Source organism: Atheta coriaria, unplaced genomic scaffold (genome assembly GCF_025399875.1).
Source record: "Atheta coriaria isolate IRGN ID8LTWV9N9 unplaced genomic scaffold, Caltech_Dcor_3.1 hic_scaffold_6_pilon, whole genome shotgun sequence".
In the NCBI taxonomy this organism is placed as follows: Eukaryota; Metazoa; Arthropoda; class Insecta; order Coleoptera; family Staphylinidae; genus Dalotia; species Dalotia coriaria.
The window spans coordinates 10,409,114-10,430,581 of NW_027045448.1; the positions used below are offsets into that span (position 1 = coordinate 10,409,114).

General features: G+C 35.2%; 2 protein-coding genes across 2 annotated transcripts in view; both read left to right on the plus strand.

Annotated features, from left to right (window-relative positions):
- The window catches only part of LOC135793329 (frequenin-2), a 41,859-nt gene that overhangs the window by 5,989 nt on the left and 14,402 nt on the right, over positions 1 to 21,468 (plus strand). The window lies entirely within an intron of this gene.
- LOC135793328 (craniofacial development protein 2-like) lies at positions 12,072 to 15,230 on the plus strand. The gene is made up of 2 exons (XM_065304247.1): positions 12,072 to 12,471; positions 12,535 to 15,230. The coding sequence occupies exons 1-2, from the start codon at positions 12,366 to 12,368 to the stop codon at positions 13,425 to 13,427; spliced, it is 999 nt and encodes a 332-aa protein (XP_065160319.1). The 5' UTR covers positions 12,072 to 12,365; the 3' UTR covers positions 13,428 to 15,230.

A 21,468-nucleotide genomic window follows, 5' to 3' on the forward strand; every position in this document is an offset into this window, starting at 1 on the left:
GAAAGTGGATTGAAATTGGAACCGGACAAAACGTGCGAATTATGAACACACGATTAGTAAGCCCTTTGATGATACTCGGCGTGGAATGAAAGCGTGCGAACGTTGCATGTTTTCAATTAGAACAGCAGATGTGTTTGACATTGATTGCGTTACTATTTTTCTTTGTAATTAACGTTACGTCGCAACTAATGTAATATTATGTTATTATATTAAAGTGATCATCTAGATAGGAAGTATTATTGATTATAAGGAAATGAATGTGAAATGGACATCTGGGAAATACTTTTTATACATGAATTTTTTAAACTAGGAAAAATGTAATCTTGTATAATGTCCCAGAACTAATTCCTTATTATAACAAAAAGTTTTAATAAGTTTTTTCGAAATTTATCACTTTTAAGCTCAACTCCATTAAAACTTTTAGTTTTTACAAAAATTTTCTTTAAAAACCTAAAAAATTTACTTAAATTAGGTACGTTTAACTGAAAATTATTGACTACTGGATTAATAAGTAGGTGCATTTTGTTTGAAAAATGTGTAAAATCTTTTGCCTGCTGTGAGGATTCCAACCCCCCAGGTTTTATGTAATTGCAAGCAGTTACCGACAGATACTGCGGCGCGGGAGCTTTCCACAGCCCAAATTGCCAGCATTTGCTACCGAAAACAGTGAAAGCGTCGTAAAAGCTCTACTGAATTGGATAAGTTCCTGAATATATGTGCACCGGTTGTAGCATTCGTGTAAAACGTAAAATGTAGGTTGCTTCAAATCAGCACAAAGTTAATTCACAATTCTGCGCGCAATATTTTACATTTATCATTATATAAATTCAATATCGATAAGTAGATATTTATTGACTTTTCTGAATTTTTAGATTTAAAGCGCGGTAGTAAAATCGCAATTTACTTGTTTTATATCCGTTGGCAAGCGAGGAACGCTCTAGGGTTACCCAATTCGATGCACTCTCAGGTGAAGCGACTTTATTTGAGGTTGGCAAAGCATTTTATTGGCTAAAAAGATGTTGACACAGTAAAAATCTTTGCACGTACGAAGAGAGTGAACGGCAAGCACATAGAAAATTGAAATTAAAAAGATAAAAAAATCAATTTACTTTAGTTCCACTCAAGTTTTCCACATAGTATACAATTTAACCGTTTATGCGTTTTTTCTTATTTATTGTACACAACTATTTTCTTTGCGAAAAAAGTTTAAGATTCTTGGATGCAGTCGGAACCTTTGCCAAATGTGTTTGTAATGTTTTAGCAGTTGACAATGGTACACAGCGACGACAATGTTACGATGCTGGTAAACTAGTAACCTTGTAGAAGCCATTTCATCGGACTCAACTTACACAAAGAGTTATCAAAATTGTACTGCAGTCTAAACCACGCGCACTGCGCCAAAACTAACCCTTGTCTACTTTTTTTCTGTTGAAACAAACGCTTTAGTAATTTTAGAAATTTCATTTTATTTTTTACTCATATAAAGCACTAGAATTAAATAAATTTATTGTAGTGGGTTAAAAGTAGAGTCGACATGGTGAATATTCGATTTTTATTTATTTTGGTAAATTTTAACTTTTACTAAACGACATTTATGCAGATAAATTTACTACTGGTGCTGTTTCACGTTTTAGCGCAGGATTAAATGCAAGATTAAAAAGTATTCAGGATAAATGGTTTGTGTCGACAGAGTACAGCCATGCAATATAATGTAATATTGTTAAAGATTAATGACCAAACAGTAATAGTTTAAATTTTATACATATTTTATAACAGCGTTATCATATACTCTATATTTTATAGTTATGCATTTAATTTACCACTGAATACTTAAAAATATATATTTTTATTCATTTATGAAAGAAAATAAAAAAATATGTTTAGAAAATAGGTCAGAGTTCACTTAACACCAATATAGACGAAAAACTAATTAAAACAAATCAACTAGTTCAATCATGATGTGTAAAGCAATTTCTTGGTTTGTGGTAAAGCTTTGAAGCGTATTTTAAGCCTATTTTGATTTTCTTGATGATTTTGATAATGCTAGAGTATTAAAGGGAATTAATGTACTTTAATCGATACATTAGCATAGCACATATTTACACGCGGGTGCCAATCACGCATGCTAAACACATTTAATACTGGTGTAATGTTGACGTAAGTTAGAAGCAATATTAATACCAACACTAAGCAGATTATAATCCTGACAGAATCAAGTACCTAAGTACTTATACCCTGTACTTATACAACTATTTATTTTATAATTTTAAATAAATTAAAAGTAATGTAAAACGTAGAAAATTAATGAATGCGCAAAATTTACTTTAATTATTTTCAAATTCCGAATTAATTTAATTTTACTCTACTTTACCATCGCGTTTAAAACTCGTTTAATTAAAATGAAAACGAACGAACATGTTGAAACTCGTTCGTGGAAATGCAAAACAAATTAATAATATGTGTACTGATTCTGCGTGTGATTACGGACATTCAATAAAATTAAACCTGTTTTCGCAAATTAAAATGTTCCGCTTAGAAAATCTTTTCATTTCTAGATTAATATGCAGGCGTAAAACAAAAAGTCAAAAGAAATGATTATGGTACAAGTACAGTTGACAAGATAATTTATGAAATTATTAAATATTTCCCGCACAAAGCCCACAGATGAAATATAAAAAAGATGAGGCAATGATACGGTAATTACGACTCTTTGCTCTTGGTGTGCCTGGACTTTCTGCTGCGGATGGCGGGAGGTAAATGTGTTGTAATTATTATTTACACTTTGTGCCACTCGCGCACGCCGCCTTTTTACGACACTTTTTTATGCGAGAAGTAAGAGGTTTGCGAGCGGTGGAACGCAATTGCGCGGACGCGACATAAGCTTGACATTCGTGCGCTTTTTATTGTATTTTCTAATTGAAATTCCGGAGTTTGAAGCGGAAAAGTGTTAAAATCTGCGTTAACTTTTGAACCTAAATAAAAATATTTTATATTATTCACTGATTGCGTGCGTTTTAGTATTTGTTATTTGAAGGTAAAGAAAATTGTGAAATATTACAGCAATTTTCATGTCTTTTTTTCAAATACCTCATTTCGACTTCTATTGACAGAATAAACACACTGCAAATAATAAAAACGCAACAATAAAAGTTCAATAGTCCCGCCCGCCGACCTGCCGAAATATATCCAGTATAGGATCGAAAGTTGGGGCGTTGGGGGCGGTTTGAGGTAGAGGTGTTTTTGCGCCGCGGGGCCGCGACCGGTGCCGGTGCGTTATTATGATATGGATGGTGTTTGTCGCTCGACGGGTCGGGCGCCGGGACGCCTGGCGCCATTCCAACCCCGACCATACAGACGGGCCCGGATCGACGCTTGGTATCACCACCCCCCCAATGTCGCCGCCCTGCCAAACGGTAGCCCCAAAGATGTAAAAGTGCGTCTGTCTCTTGCCGCCTGCGCATCTTCTTTTATATGTAGTTTTTCGGGCGACCAATGCACCAAAATTACGGCCAACAAACCGAGTAACATGGGTTGATTTGTATAATGTTGTTATTATACAGTATGTTTAGAATTTATAATATATTTAAATAAGAAAAGCACTTTTTTAAATTTTACTACGTTTTTTGTTGCTCTCGTAAATTTTGTAGAGGAGCTTTGGGTTCTGAATATACAATATCGGATGTCCGATGTACATTTCGTAAAACCCCTACAATGTAGTACCTTGCAGGAAGTAAAACTGCAAGTTGAGGACTCTTCCCGAAAATGGGACTTTTTACTACCAACATTGTAAAACTTGTAGTTTTATTGTGAACCCAGAGAATGTTTTCTTAAAAATGTATTTTTGACAATTTTGCAAATTATGTATGAATTTATTATTATACCATTTTTAATGATGGTATAATCAATATTATATTAACATAACTACTAAGTTATCACGAAATTCTTTTCTAACGTCTCCTTGGTCTACTTTCCAAGTTCTGTTTGTAATTTTTCAGCGGAATCAAATGCGCAGTCAAATTCTTTTGTCTCAAGCCGTGAGCATACAAAAACTATTCTTTCAAATCAATGCGCGGAAAAGAAAAGAGGATCACGCTATTCTGCAATCGTGCGATTCTTGAATAGATGCTAAGAAAAACCAAGTTTGAGACGCATTGTTTCTACCTGATTTCCCTTTCAAGGCAGCCGCCAGCCACCATCTTTCTTTTTTCGCATTCGAACTCGTCTCCATCTCTTCTATCGTTCAATCGTGGTGTTTTTATGAGATCAAGCGCCAGGATAACGTTTCATGCTCCGTATCGTTCCACGGCCAACTCACTGCCGCTTCTTTTCTTATTTTGTTTGCTATAGTTTTCCTCAGTTTCTTATATTGTTTGTGCGGCGGCAGCGCGGATTCTGTCTGAAACTAAATTCTGAACAAACAAAAAGGATTAATCCGATTAAAGGATTCGTAATCTTTGAGCCGTCAAGCCGTCTTGAACGGTGTTTTTAATTTATTTACGTTTAATCAAAGAGTAAATTTAATCTTGCGTTTGAATTCGTGTCGAAGTAGCTCGGGATGTCGGTGTCCGAAAGTTTAATTAGCAAAAAGGAACATTTAGGTAATTAAACGCCAACGCATATACAATGATACCGATGACAGGTTGCTTTTAATCAATACTTTTTAATTCATTAGCATTGAAATTTCTCAAAACTTTTTTCTTAATTAAATTTATAATCTTCAATAAATTTTGTCAAGAAAAAAAAAACCAAATGCTATTCTCAACTATACTTAATTCTAGTTAAAGTAATATATGAAGAAATAACTGAAATTATTATGCAAAATGACGCTGGCATGTTGGCGCCCGTGAAGATTATTTAATTAAAATCGTTGTCGTGCCACATGTTGCTCTCAATATGAATTTCAACACCGCGCGTTTGTTTTATCGATTTGCGGTTTTCGGCGTTAAAGCGAATCGCAGCTGATGTGTACACGGTCAACTATAAATTTTATTGCGTAGGGCTAGAAAAGCGCGCGCACGCCAAGGCTGCAGTTTGCCGAAAATGGCTTTAATGGGCATCGGTTATTGCGCACGCGATGAATTATTGAAATTTATATATTTGTGCGGCAAGCTGGTGACGAATGCGTCGGAACAAGCGGTGTTTAGCTGCGAATTGGAGTTTCAATCGGTGCCGGGGTGCCGGAACACGATTGCAGCTTGTTTATGAAGTGATACAATGTCATAAATTTTCCACGATTTGATTAGCAAACTGTGATTACACAAATGTTTCAATTTATCATTCAAATTCATTGAAAACTTTTACATGTTTTTCCGTTTCAATACAAAATTTTATTAAAAAAGTGCAGTGACAGGTAAATTGAAATGAAATGTCTGTTACTTTAAAATGTAGGTCAAGATTAGAGGGATTCAAACATTTTTAAAATGTCAAGACTTATTTTTACATTCTGCCAGAAAGTAAAAATAGAAATATAACTGCATATAATCCTCATAGCAATGAAAATTCTCACTTTTTCAAACAATTAAATAAGTTTTAATATCTGTTGAATTTGGTAGGGCAATAAAATAATATACTAATATTTGCATCATTAGTTACATTTAAAATACAATTACACATGACATTTTCCAGTTTGGGGGTCGAAGGAAAACAAGATACATATTATACTTTCCGTTTGAACTCGTACACCTGGCTGCGGCCGCGGCGCATAATAAAAGCTTTATTAAATTTAATTGGACAACGGCATAAAACACAAATGAGACCCCGGTCGAGATGCGGGTCAAAATCCAGGGCGGAAATAAAGATATAGCCCCGAAACACGACGCGACGTGAATATCATCTCGCCCATTAATTATACGCGCCGAGAAACAACTCCAACAAATTGTTATCTCGTTTCAATTTCAATTGCAAACATCATCGTATTGTGCGTATTATATTATCTTGTAACTAAATACACATGTTTCGAACAATAACAATCATAATTTTTTATACTCCTTTGTTTAAATTGATTACTTATTAAAAAATTAAATAAAAAATGATTAAATTGATCAAAATCGATTTTGAGGTAAAAAGTTATTATGTATTACTATACATGTGTTATGGCAGTTATAATAATGATAATGTGAACCACTTTCCGAAGTTTTAAATGTATGTGTATGAGATAATCATGCTACTATTGGTTTGTAAACACAATGGCCGCCGGCATATTGCAATAGGGTATTAAATCGGTGCATTACCGTTGTGTTTGCAGAAAATGCTTGCAAATTTATCGTTTCTATTCATGCTTTTGCGCATGCAGGCCAGGAAACCGGCTTAGGTAAAACACGGCGGATGCTCTAATTGCAAATTCAATAGTATTACCGAACATGCAGTTTTCGTTTAAAACATTTAAAAATTCCAACAATTTGCAGCCAAATATAATTGCATTTTAATTCGCCTGCTCGCGCAGAAATGCAATTTGTCTAGTTTACTTTTTTTTCAATTTGATTTTTTACAATTTTTTAATAAATAAATTTTTGCTTAAATGTTAGAATTTTATGTAAATTTAATGTCTGTTCAAACTACTTTTATCATAAAAACATACACAAACAAAAGTGATAAAATCTCCTGCTTAAATTCCGTGACATTCGAATAAAAACCCAACAATAAGAGAGAGTTCTTCCGATAGATATACGTTTGGAAGCAATATATTCCGATAAATAATTTTTTACGAGAAAACTTTCATTGGCGCGCTCTTTCTGTAGGCTTCCAAGCTCACCAGTTACATTGCGCTCGACATTAGATACGAAAAAAAGCAAGAATACCAAGAACCAAGATGAAAACGGTTTAATCGCTACGGCTTTATATTATAGCTTATGGCATTTTGGCATTTCGTAGACGCCAACTAAAGAAAAAGTAATAAAGCAGGATTCGATCGATCATAAATGTCAATGTTGCACAGACCAACACACCGATGAATTTATATCAACTGACGAAAACTTACATTTACGGTGGTGTTTACTTAATGCTACTGTGCTTAAACATTGATTTCAGATTTTATACTTTGGTTTTTATTCAATGCTATACTTTGACGTCAATTATTCGAAAAAACGTTTATATTTAAACGCTCTATTTAAAAATTATGCTATTTATGATTTATACCACAATATGAAACTATAGAACGATGATAAATCGTAATGAAGCTATTATTTCGCTTTATTTTGTGTTTAAAAATACCATTTTCATGCCTGGTGTGTGCCTGGTAAACTAAATAACCATTGCCTTTTCATACGCTCATGCTGCACAAAGTATATCCTTTACACTTTTGTTTTTCGCCCAAAGCGAACGAACGCTCCCGGTTTTGAAGCTTAACGGCTTGAAATTGTTAAGCGCAGAATGAAGAAGGACGCAGCAGCGGTCCCGACGAAACAACAAAAAACGAAGCGCGGAAAAACCGTTTGTGTCCCAAGGCGTCGATAACTAGTGATGCTTTTATGTGTTTTTTTTTTCTCTTTTAACATTTTCGCATTTACTCTAAGGGCGACGCGGTGCGGCGCTCGGCGTCGCGATCTTTTCTTTGCGGCAATCATACGGCAGCGCTGCAGGATCGCAAGAAACTCGTCTTGGAAAATGAGTCACTTACAAGGCGCATTCAAGGGACCAAAGAGACGCATTGCAGCATTTCTCGGGTAAATTACTGCAATTACAAGGGGCGCGAATCAATTTAAATAAAATTACATTAGAACCACCACGATCACGAAGGCAATGAGTTCTTCATTGTAAATTATTGCATAAATATTTTAAGAAGGTTAAACGATGGCGGGTTAAATAATTAGGCGAATAAATTAAAAGTTAGTGTAACGATTGTTTCCATCTTCTGGACCGAGAAGCGTGTTGAGCTTAAGTGTTGTTAATCCAACATCTTTCAACGCCTTGTCTACTAAAGCAACTTTTGTTCGGTTATAATGAGGCTTTAAATAAGGGATAACAAAAGATTTGAATAAAGAATCTAAGGAGCACAATGGACGCAACCGTCAAGATGGTGTTAAACTTTTGCACTGACAAGGATAATGCCTGATATTTTATTGCTTGGCTTCCACGTGAAATGATGTTTTCTAAATTACCGGAAATGACATCTTCATAACGCCAGAGATAATATATGAGATGGGATCCAGCGAATATTATAGTTTGGAACAACTAATCTGCGGTATTATTAATAACGCGAATCGAAATTGATATGATGCATTAATTAACCTAGAAATTAATTTTGTGGTATTATTAATTAATATCTAGCACTATAATTTAAATTATTTGTGTTTATTAGCAAAATTAATATTTTATTTAATTTTTTAGGTGGCATATTTACTGAAGTAAAAAAAAAGAACGTAAATTAATGAAAAAACACTGTTAATCAATATTGTTGCTCATTTTCTGAAAGTATTTAGTATTTTCCCATCGCGGAAAGCGAAAAAGACATCGTAAAAACCTTTTATAAACAGAATTATTAGTTGCCATAAAACCGAAATAAGAACTGAACTACTTCTCTGATATTATGGACTAGCCGAGGCCGTTAGTTTATTAAGTAATAATAAAATGTTTAATATTCGTTCTGGTAAAGTGTTATGAGGATACATAAATTTATTTGTTCGCGCTATACAAATAATAATAATTTAATTGCGTTTGAAACTAAACCACTATAAAATTGAAAGTAAACATTTACCTAAAATAATTCGATATAAATTTAAAATAAGCCATTCTAGTCAGTCAATTTATTCCGTTAGTCCGCTTTGAACATTGTAATCATGTATAAATAACCGAATTATTCACTTCGTGGGCGCTGATAAAGCAGAGAGCATCTATTTAGTTGACCCTTGCTGCCATTTGCAAATAACCCTCGTATACCCGTCAATATAAAATATTCCACATTATCAATAATGCCACATACTGGTAAATAATTTAATAACGTTCTCGGTTCAAGCCTCTAATTTATTATTCAAACACGTAAATAATGCATGCATTATTTTAGGAGTCGTTTAACCCATATCACATTAAGTATATACGTTTATTGATTACTTGATTGGTATATTTAAAAATTATACTGAACACAAAAGGAGAGTTTCACTGATTGCAACCAAGACCTAAAATTAACCCTCGCCAATCTCGGGTGATTATGTTATACGGCTATCGGTGATTCACTAAGTACAGCAATGTAACAAGAGTCCTGCCTACCTGGGTGCTTCAAATTCCTAATATGTATTCGGGACCAACGGTCCCTTCTTCTCCTTCTCCCATTAGGTTGCGAATAAAGTGAACCAAAGTTCAGGCGGCTAAGCAAAACAATTTCAGAGTTGGGTTTTTAATCATTACAATTAATTTTCACTTCGGACTCGCCGACGATTTCAGTCTATCGGGGGCTAAATACGAATTAATTGCCAATCGTTTAGTACAAAAAAGGAAAAACGGGCAATGTCAGCTCGGTTTTTGGGATTCTGTTGGTTTAACGTATACAAATAGATCAGTAAAAAGTAATTTATACTTTTTTCTTCAATTAAATTTATACCAAGTGTCTATAGTAATAAAATTAAATAAAATAACTTTAAATTATTAAACGTGGCGTAATTGCCTTCTATATTTAGTTAATATTGGTATCATAAACGTCACCTGACGCTGTAAAATTGAGGGAATTCTATTGCTACCAATATCATTGGATTGTTCAATCGTGCGAAAGCTCATGTATATACTCGTATATTCAAAGTGTATTTCTATTTGCTGTTTCACAACGTGCCCTCTGTGCCAGTCGCGTATCCGAGTCTCAACAGGCGCTTGATTACATTTCTACTTTGGTGCCTCCTATATGTAAGTACACTTGTGTTTGTCTGAAACAATATTCAGCATTTGCTAGCGACTCTGATCATTTGAAGGCATACTGCCATTTGCACGAACGAGAAATACGCATTTAGCTCGATATCCTTTTAAAATTTAAATTCCAGTCAATTTATATTATTTGATTAAAGAAAAAATATAAATTACACACAATTATTTTTAAGCATGTATATAATAAAATGTAAATGTAAATATGACATCATTCACGACGAGTGTTCACTCAGATTATGTATACTTACGTGCTACCATTTGTTAAGTATGCTGATATTTACTATTTACACACTAATGAGAAACGCGCCCGTTTGAATAATGGTTATATTATGCGATAAATTCTCCGGTTATGCTTCCAAGAAAATTATGAAACGAAATAATATTACTACTCTCGCTATAAATTAGCATTAGGTACTATAACGCTCAACCTTACGTAAGGATTAATTACATACTCGTATAAAGTTGAAGCAAGAAGAGTTAAGAGACGAAACCCGCTTTCGAATTTCGTTTTAACCCTTCAGGCCATTTCTTGCCGACGAAAACTAGCGCGCTGGCATCTAGGACCAAACATTTATTATACTCGCAACGTCAACTTTTCATTTCTTTAGTAACACGGAAGAAAAAACACTTACCAACAAAAACAAAAATGCACCAACATGAAAATTCTATTAGAAAACGCGCTTACCTTCTGACTTACTCATAGGTTTACCGTGTTGTTGTGTTCGTGGTTTTTCAGCTACTCTTAAGCTTCCCCAGCAGCTTTATAGTACAAAAGAAGGAACACTTTGTTTATCCTCTTCACTCATAAAATATACTGCGTAGGTGTTGGTGTTGTGTAGTTGGCTGCGTGGTTTTGGGCGTCCGCGCAGAGTCGTAATAAAATAATACATTTAAAAGATCGTAAACCGGAAACCACCGAAAGGCATCATATATTCGAGCCCTTTTCCTTGGCCTGTTTCCACATGTGTGGGTGAGTGTCTTCACAGACTCCAGCGAATTTTATGATCTGAAAGAGACAAGATGAAGACACGAAAATACGTTGCGATATGTAGGACATTCGGGAACCAAAGTATTAACATCTTTAGAGAACGAAGATGATTAAATCGTATGCCACTGGAAAACTATTAAAAACATCATTAATTCAAAGAGAAAGTAATACAGCTATATAAAAGTCTGCATACCGTTTATTACTACTGATATCATTTTAGTACCTACCTATAAATAACTGCGCATCATTTCAAAACACATAAGATAACTGCGTTTACAAAAAATTTGCAAAAACACATATTATCGCTAATTAAAGATTAACGACAAAATAATTACAAGGATAAATAAAAAAATACTTACATCAACGTCTACACTATACCCCATGACGTTTGAATGATGACTTGAGCTGACCACGACCAAAATATAACCGAGTCCATTTTTCTCTCCGCTATTGACTGATGACTGATGAACTTGCAGACGCGTGACTGATTTGCACAAAAGCCCGCTGCTTTTCTGCCATCGCAACATTTTCGCCACACAGCAATTAGAACTTTTCCTTTCCGATGCCCATTCCGATGCTCACTCATCCACTTCTCTCCTTTCTCTTCCGGCGTTTCGCAGCGGGCTGTTCCTTTTCTCTTTGAAATTATTTTCGCTTCACCAGCATCAAATTCTGAGCGAAGAATGAACGGACGGACCAATGCTGCGACCTAGGAGTGTGACGCAAACGCATTTTCACGTTCGCTGCCCACAGCAGGAGTGATTGATTATGCCGCGTGTCCTGAACCATCGCCAGACACCGTCCGTGCTCGCGCAAAAGTCCAAATACTTACGGTCTTAACAATGTTGCCAGTTTATCAGATTCTAGGGGATACCAACCAGGCATTAATAATGTAATTTGACGGTTTACTATAAACGTAGATTGAATAATTAATAATTAACAATAATCTCTATAAAAACGTTTGTTTGAATAATTTATTTTATTTTAAAATTAAACTCGTACTTTTTATTATACCCGTGATGTGTGGGTGTAGTAAATAATGTGAGTGCTAAACCTAGTTTCTGAAATTCTCCGAGGAGTCATGACTTACACACAAACTCGGTACAAAAAGTGGTTTGTCTGAAACAAGTTACGAACTAGATTTTTTTTGCACAAACTTATTTTTTTCTGGAACATTAAAACTATATTACTGATAGTAAACATAGAAGAACACAAACATGTTGATTACGCCTGCATGGAGTCTGGACGGATCGAGTAGTCCAGAGGAAATGTTGACGGTCCTAAGCCCGTGTAAAGAAGGAAGGTTCAAGGGTGAGGCCAGCGACCTGCCCTGGGTAAAAAGGATTAAAGTGCTCAAAGTACCAGTGGAGAGCCTCGGAATGGGACAGATCTAACGATAACGAACAAGGCAAGAAAACGGAAACAAAGAATAACAAAGCAACATAACCTAAGATTGGCAACGTGGAATATCAGGGCACTCAGTAACCGACAACAAGAACTGGAAAACGAAATTAAAGACTATAAAATTGATATGTGCGCGATTCAGGAAACCAAAAGAAAAGGCAAAGGACAGATGATTATTGGGGAATATCTATTAATATACAGTGGAGTTAAGGAAAACATGAGAGCAAAGGAAGGTGTTGGAATAATGATTCACAAAAAGTATGTAGACAGCATTAAAGGAATATCGTATGTTTCAGAACGAATTGTAAGAATTAGAATAGAAATCAACAAAACAAAATTAAATATAGTCAGTGTGTATGCTCCTGAGAACTGTAGAAGCCAAACCATAAGGGAAGATTTCTACGATAAACTACAAGAGGAGCTAGACAAAATCAACAACAACGAAGCTATTATAATCCTAGGAGACCTAAATGCAAGAGTTGGAAATAGAGTAATACCGGGCATTAAACAACGGTTCAATGAGGAAGTAGAAAATGAAAATGGGGAACTTTTGACAACCTTATGCACAATCAATGAGCTAAGAATAAATAACACATTTTACAACCACAAGCAGCAACATAAGTATACTTTCAACAATGAACGCGGATATAGGTCAACAATAGACTATATCATCACGAACAGGGAAATACCACCAACAGATATATTAGACATAAGAAGTTTAACATCAGCAGATATTGGAAGCGACCACAATTTAGTTATGGCGAAAATTAGAATTAATCCCATCAAAAAAACGAAATCAAATAAAGAAACTAAGCTACAGGAAAAAATAAAAGTGGAAGGACTGTCAGATGAAACAACAAGAAACCTTTACCTAAATAGACTAGAACAAAAAATATTGAACAACAGCATAACAGATGAGGATGATGTAGACAAAGCATGGGATAAACTAAAGACCAATGTCACACAAGCTGCAGAGGAAGCATTGGGAAGCAAGGAAGTAAAACCATACAACCCCTTTGGAAAGAGAACGCCCTGGTTTACCGACGAAATTAAACAAAAATGTAAAGAAAAAAGACTTGCATACCAGCAATATAGAACGGAAAGGACAATGCAATCATACCGCAAATACAAGAGGAAACGCATCGAAACACACGAACTAGTCAGAACAACAAAAAAACGAGCATTTTAGGATATTCTCGAAAAATCTAGAACATGATTTTTATGGAGCCCAAAAAATCATATGGAAAACAATTAGACGACAAAGACAAGAACTCAAAGAGCTGCTAGAGAGTAAGCATATAGAGAAAGAAACCTGGATCAAGTATATTGAAGAACTACACAATGCAAGCATAGACGAAAACGCGATTAACAACACAAGGATTAGAATACAAGAAGAAGCTACTAGTGTGAACAAAAATGAGATCGCAGAAGTACTAGCAAAACTGAAAAACAGAAAAGCAGCCGGCCCGGATGGAATAGCCAACGAATTATTGAAGTATGGAGGTCAAAAATTAATAACAGAAATTACCAAGATGATCAACAAAGTATTAAAAGAACGCAGAATACCCAATGAATGGAGGACAAGTACCCTAATTATGCTATTCAAAAAAGGAGATAGGCAAATACCATCAAATTACAGGGGAATCACCTTACTCAGTACAACACTAAAAATAACAACTCGAATAATATCCAACAAAATACTAGAACGAACTACATTCGGGGACGAACAACAAGGATTTCGAACAGGAAGATCGTGCAACGACGCCATATTCATCCTTAGACAAATAAAAGAGAAGGCAATAGAATGGAACCGACCAGCATTTATTTGTTTTGTGGACCTAAAAAAAGCCTTTGACCGCATAAAGCTACATGACATCACAATTATACTACAAAATCGACAAATTCCACAAGACATTACGGAAACAATAGAAAACATCTACACCAAGAACCAAGTAAAAATAAGAGTCAATAATGAAACAACTGAGCCAATAAACATCGGAACCGGCATAAGACAAGGAGACTCATTGAGCCCGTTGTTGTTCAACTTGGTGATGGAAGAAATAATAAATAAAACCAGGAAGTGTCAAGGATATATAATGGGAAACAAAAAGTAAATATGGTATGCTATGCGGATGACGCTGTACTCATAACGAACTCTGAAGACAACCTCCAGAAAATTTTGCACCAGTTCAACAAAGCAGGCAAATTGTACAACATGGAAATAGCGCCTGAAAAAACAAAATGTATGGTATTATCAGCTACACCAATCAGATGCAAACTGGAAGTAGAAGGAAAAATAATAGAACAAATCAGCGAGTTCAAGTACCTGGGAATCAACATTTCAAGCCACGCAGGTATAAGGGAAGAAGTAGCGGAACAAGTTGAGAAGGGAACTAAAATTGCGGGATGCCTGAAAAACACCATATGGAATAATAAACACCTAAGAAAAGAAGCTAAGGTATCTATTTATAAAGCAGTAATTAGACCCATTTTAACGTATTCAGCGGAAACAAGACCGGAAACAACAATAACTGCCAGACTTCTTACAACAGCAGAAATGAGAACACTACGGTGTGTGGAAGGCAAAACGATCAGAGACAGAATCAAGAATGAGGACATCAGAAGAACGTGCAAAATAGAAAACATTACTGAATGGAGCGAAATGAGAAGGAACGAATGGAATGAACACATAGAAAGAATGGAAGGATCGAGAATAGTTAGGGTTGCTAGAGACAACTCTCCAAGAGGAAGAAGATCACTCGGTAGACCAAGAAAAAGGTGGAGTGATCACTTCGGCCAGGCCCACTGAAGAAGAACAGGCAACAGTGCCTATTTTGGAAGAATAAGAAGAAGAAGAAGAAGTATTTACATCGAAGTAATAGGATTCAACAAATTATTTTTCTATACTTCGTATGACTATCAGTGTTTGCCAAGAAAAGAGTATTAAAACTTTTGTAAAAAGACAAAAATAAATCATTTCCAAGTACATAAACTCCCCTTCTGCTAGTTCGTGCTACAATTACTTTCAGCAACGGTGGCATATCACTGGCGTACAAAGTATACGTAATAACTTTTCCCGTGGCTGAATTTCCATCAAACATCTGTCTCATAAATAACTTTGAAAGTAAACAATGAAAAATAATAAATTACAAAACGCAATCGACAAAACTATCCGATAAACACACGAGAACCACACACCATATTCGGCACATACATATTTTCGTTCTCCTTTTTACGACTTCGATATCTGCACTTTGTTCAGCATGTCCATCAATCAAAGCTAAAACTCGAGCGCCAGCGTGTCACCAATGTTCGATGGATTTCATATCTCGCATCACGCAACCTTTTTTCATGTTCCACGTAATAAAATGGCAAATCATAACTAAACAAAGCGGCAGCGGGAAGTGTATTATGCATTCCTCCAACCACACACAGTAAAAACAATGTGAACGAGCAAAGTTAATGCCTATTTATTGTGCGACTTTGTGTGGCACATTTTTTCACGTTGTACCCAAATGTTCACCCACGCGTATTTACGTGTTTTTGTCGAAAAAAAGTTGTGTTTTTTTAATATAGCCGAAGCGTCGGATGGGATGCGGTATTGTATGGTAATTTTATATCGACCTGACGATGGTGCAGACCGTGGCCTGTCGGAATTTTTGAAATGCAAATACCGCTGCGAGCGCGCGACACTTTTTTCGGGGGCGGCGCGCATGGTTAGGTCTCCTTCGGGAGAGCGCATCGTGAGTGTCGCGACGAGCTGGAAAACATTGGGGACGCCCGGGAGCAGACGCATTGCTCACTCCAATCGGCATAACCAAATTAGATTTAAATTTGCTGCTCGGCTACTGTTTCAGTTTCACATGCCACTGATGTAGTTACCAAAAACTAGGACTTCAATTGAATGATGGGAATTGTAAAAATGATTACAGGCAGATGAGTTGGGAATATTACATTCTGAGTTAATGAATTTTACGTTTTACCTTCTTGAAATTGTTCCGCCACGAGGTTGAAATGCTGCACATATTTTTATTTATATTTTGGTTCGATTCACTTTAATCTGCACGCTGCAACAGTATCAATCGCACTGAACACGCTTCGCTTGCACTAGCATTGCTGAAATTTATCTACTAACGCTAGTCGAAAACCGGTTTGCAAAACATTAAAAATTCAACGCAAACCAACTTCGATGTTGTGCACTGTCTACAGCAAGAGTTACAGACGTAATTGAAGTAATTCGTTCTTCGCATTTTTGTTCGTATTAAACGTTTTGCCGTTAAACCTGTTAGTGGCAACTTGCACTTTATGTGTTTTCCATTCCATAAGTGGATTACACCAAAATGAAACCATTTTGGAAGAGATGCGAAGCGCACGAAATTCTAAATGCGGTGACAGAAACGCGACACGCAACTGATTATAATCCGTGTTTGGACGGCCCGGAAAATCCCCCCAGGCGCAGGCAATTCGAAAACTCATGCATAACATGTTAGCACAAGATTTATTTTCATTTCCATTGTAGTTTCAAGCTACTATTGTCTCTAGATCACGCTATAATAATATTTAACTCTGTATTAATGTGTTTCGATTAGGTTTTGTAAATGTTTAGACATTAATTAAATTAATTACACCAATTAATTGTAATTCATTAATTGCTTCAAGACCAGAAGAACTGAAACATTGAAAGTTTCGAAACGCAATAAAAGAATGCAAACAATTTCAGGGAGTAGCAGAAGAAAAAAGCTGTCGAATAAATTTAGCTTTTCCTTTTCTGTTAGTCGTTTTTTCTGCAAGCGTAATAAGTTTTCCACGAACAGAGAAACCAATTTATTAAGTCAAACCCATTGTAATCAAGCATATAGACTAACAGAAAAGTTACTAGTTTTTACTTTTCCATTGAAATATAAAAACTACTTCACAAACTAAAAAGATAATTATAGAAATAAATTTCTGTGGATTTTCAGTATTTATTGAATATGTAGGTTGTTTTCTTCTTGACATGACCTATTCTCCAACGGATTGAGAATTGAGTCCGCATAGATGAAATGACAAAAGTGATAACTTGTTCCGTGTGAAACGGATAAGTCCGAAGTCGACGAACTTGATCCGCGGGCGGATGTGTAGCGTGCAGGGATTTCTATATTTTTTGCTCGACTTTTCCGATCCGCTTGTCGAGATTCGACGCGCTCGCTGGAAAGTGAGATGGCAACCGAAGCGCGAGTAACAAATCCAATTTCTTGACATATTATCTGCGCCATGCCGAAACGGGCGCGCCGCCTCTTCCGCGATATTATGGGATTTGAGTGCTTGCTGTAAAATAGCGCGTTAAAAGAGACGTGCCCCAGCGTCTCTGTCAATGAGGGGGCGGTTTGGGCGCGTTCGTAATATGAAAAAATTACTTTCGTTAGAATAACACTTCTTATAAGCTGCTTTGGTGTCATCTCCGGGCGGCGGCAAAGTTTCAACACGCATAAGCAGCCAAAAACGAAAAAGGGGAGAAATGCAAGTAATGCCGAAGATGTTCTGAAAATATTTCAACATAAAAATATAAAAATGCAATATAATTGCAGTTTATTTATTAACTTGTATTGTAAATTAAAAACAGTAAAATTAATATTTGTATCAAGCCATTGTAGGTTCATAAAATGAAAAACTTGTTCTCGAAATAGAATGAAGAATGATTATATCAAGAAAACAATAAAGTTCAACTCTAATAAAGAAAGACATAATAAAAATGATTGATGATAGTTACTATTTGAAATGTATGTTATGAGCACAGTAATTGAAAGCACATCAAAAATATACTTTATTTCATCTTAACGATATCACAAAGTCAAAATAACAAATTTTTACTTTCTGAAAATTTTAATGTTTGTGCGAAAAATGTTTTTGTGAGTATTCAGTCAAAGAAACTAAATATAGATATGTTGACGTAGGACATTTCGGACAAGCTTTTGAATCATAAGATTGGCCAATGCGGTAGAATATAAAATTGATTTTCCAACGGAGATTGTGCGCGCACACTGTTTGAATATAAAGCGGCCAGTCAAAATGGCAAATCTGGTAGGGTTTAAAACGAATAGGACTTCTCATGCAAAAAAACGGAACCTTTTCTCTTCTCACGAACGTTGAGCGAGGAAACGATTACGTAGGGCTGCGTGTACAGATGGAAAGTTATAACTCAAGTGGCTTTATATGCGATTGATCAATTAATCATTTGATCTGTGAGTACGTATTGAATCAAAATGGACAATTCACGTTAAAAAAAAGTTACGTTTTGTTACGTTTTGCGTAAACATAAATAAATCAACTTTTTTCACATCTTGTTTGCATAATATTTTCAGTTATTTATTGAAAGATATTCAAATATTCAAAAAAAAAAGAAGGAAAAAACAAGGTAATCATTGACATGGCGTTTCAAGCATCAAACAAATGTGCTAATTTCCTTTTCATCAAATTTTCAATTTAGTTCATAACCGCCGGTGTCGAGGCATAGAGCAGTTTCATTAAAAATCAATTAAAACTTTTAATAGCTTGCTTATGACAGAACAACACCTTGCAGCACTTTCATTCACACTAAACATAATGTGATCATAAACAATTCAAATATTGATTGTTAAAGCAATAGTTTTACTTCAAAAAATTTAAAATTAAACAAATTATTAGAACCTACAAACGGTTTATTTTTTAGTAAATTAGGCTAACACCGAAAACGAACAGGCCTAAAATTTTGGCAGGTGCGCACAAGCAACAGCTTCTAAATAAATTACACAAATGAGGGACTTTCACGCACGTACCTCTTCAATTCCCAGAACGCACGACAGCAGCAGTGCCCGGCGCCTTCACCGTCACCGTGTGTTGCTTCGGCACGTAGCCGACACGAGATGACACGACCGAACGAGACACGAAAGTAAATTTGAGCGAATGCAAGGATGCTTGCAAAAACGCTTGGATAGAAAACAAGTTTAGCCTACAAACTGAGTAGGAAGCTGTGGGAAAAACATTGTACAAATATACAACAAAACAAATTTGAATAATAAAACTAAATCACCAGAATTTACAAAGAAATGGTAAAATTGGTAGTGTTGACATGAAATATATCGCTTTTAAAACAAATGTTATGTAGATTGAAACCGGAAGAAGCGTTTTGTTGAATATCCTATCGACGCCCCGCCATTAAAGAAAAATTCGAGGCGCGACACTGATGCGATGACTTGTTCGAAGCGTGTATGCCCCGCGGGCAACAAGCACTTTGTCATTTAAGTACTCTTGACATTTCCTTTTCACCATCGAATATAAAAACCCATTCATCTTCTACTCGTATGCTTCCTCGTATAACATCTTCGAACATCGCACAAACAGAGAATATTATAATATGAGGTTATGCATTTTAAAGTTTTTGGCAAAACAATTTTAATAATAAAACTCAAAAGAATAAATTAAACAAAAAAACTAAAGTTTAAGTTTTGTTGTTAGTGAGTAAAAGTCCGCATCTAGTCGAATTTAGTTTTACTTCACCGGTGCGGGCTATATTCCGCTTTTGTGTGCTGAATACGTTTTCGTACAATTCGAGAGTTTTATTATCCTTTTCTAAGTTTACATTCACTTTATCTGTTCAACTTTGCATAGCAATGTGTTGTAAAATGAAGAATGTTGCAAGAATTATTCCAGTAAGAATTTCATCTGTATGCTAACTAAATAATTGCAGTTGAAAACAAAAATTTTAAAAATATTTGTTGCATTTTATAAATTATGTAATAAATTATTTATGGTTGACTGCATTTGCAGTGTTATGTCAAACGCTCGATAAAATAATAATTCCACTTTGAAACAAATAATCAAAATTAATGTCACACAACTTTATTGGGTCATTTGAACAGTTATGCACAAATAGTGGCCCATTAAACACTAATGAAGATATACGGAACCAGTTTTAAAGTTTCTATAATGTTAGGAAACAAGGGCGCATGAATCACGATAATACTAAAGGGTGCAAATTGTGAATTCAAAAAACAAATATTTTAAATTTAATTTTTTTTAAATTGGCATGAATAAAATATAATTACTGCGTAATAACTCATTATAAGCAAATTATAAGTTAATTCTTTAAAAAATATATATACAAAACACGTCATTTTTATATTAAAACTACCAATTTCCTTTATAACCTCTTCTATAACCTCGTTTTATCTCTCTTTTAATTTAGATTTTTAATAAAACTTGTTGTTCATAATAAATCTTTAATGCCGTGTTTATTACGTCTTACTTTGGATGCGCTCAGTTAGAATTTGGAATTAATGTTTTCTCACACTTCTGTAGCACGTGTACTCCACAGAAGTGCAATTCCGTGCACGCCAGGCACGTCGGCAGCTCTAAGCTTCCATAATTCATACTCCACTTTTGATTATACACAATTATATAGATTGCACATTGCAGCGCTCTTGGCGCGACGCGCGAGATTTTGTATAACTTTGCTCACGTCAACTAGTTAACCCACGCTTAACACTATATCTTATATGCCAACTTTTAAGTGGCAAATGCACGCTCATAAAGCGCTCATCAACAAAATTCCGCTCATTAAAATAGTTAGATTACCTCTACCTGTAATCTTTCATGTTTTAGTAACAATCAAATTTCAAGATTATTAATTATAAGTGATTTTACTTTGCAGAATGTGGGTGAAGTTTATTTTAAAAAAAATTAAATTTACAATGTTGGTTGTCGTTTAGTGGTGCAGTTTAGACACTTGGGTGAAAGATGAGCTTACTGCGATGGGAATGTGAACTGTTTCGCATTTTGTAAAGAACTCCTAAACCTATCTGTAGAATAAAACGGAATGTGCAAACCACACTTCGCACTTTGCGATGCTTTTAAGACATTTCCCGCTTTAACTGAGTTGCAGTTATTTCTTCTTTGTAAATGTTAAAATCCACTTGAGACGTGAAATGCTTAAAACTGGATTTAATTCCAGTATAAAACAATTTTACACTTAATTTGATCACTAAAAATGAATGAAGTATTAAGTGGAGGCGCCGGGTTTATCATTTACATGACTTTTGTACAATAAAATCACATAATGGATATTTATGAATCAGATTTATTATTTTCACACATTTTTATTGCAAATGCCGCACACAAAAAAGTTGCGTGATGTGCGTAAAAAATTGCTATCAGAGGTGTGAAACGTCGAGCAAACACAAGCAACAAATATGTTGTTCGCACATACAATAAAC

Bases quoted from the DNA above. Each gene is read 5' to 3' on its own strand.
- LOC135793328 (XM_065304247.1), top strand. From the start codon at position 12,366: ATGTGCGCGATTCAGGAAACCAAAAGAAAAGGCAAAGGACAGATGATT. The intron at 12,472-12,534 runs GTGTTGGAATAA...CGTATGTTTCAG, and splicing joins AAACATGAGAGCAAAGGAAG to AACGAATTGTAAGAATTAGA.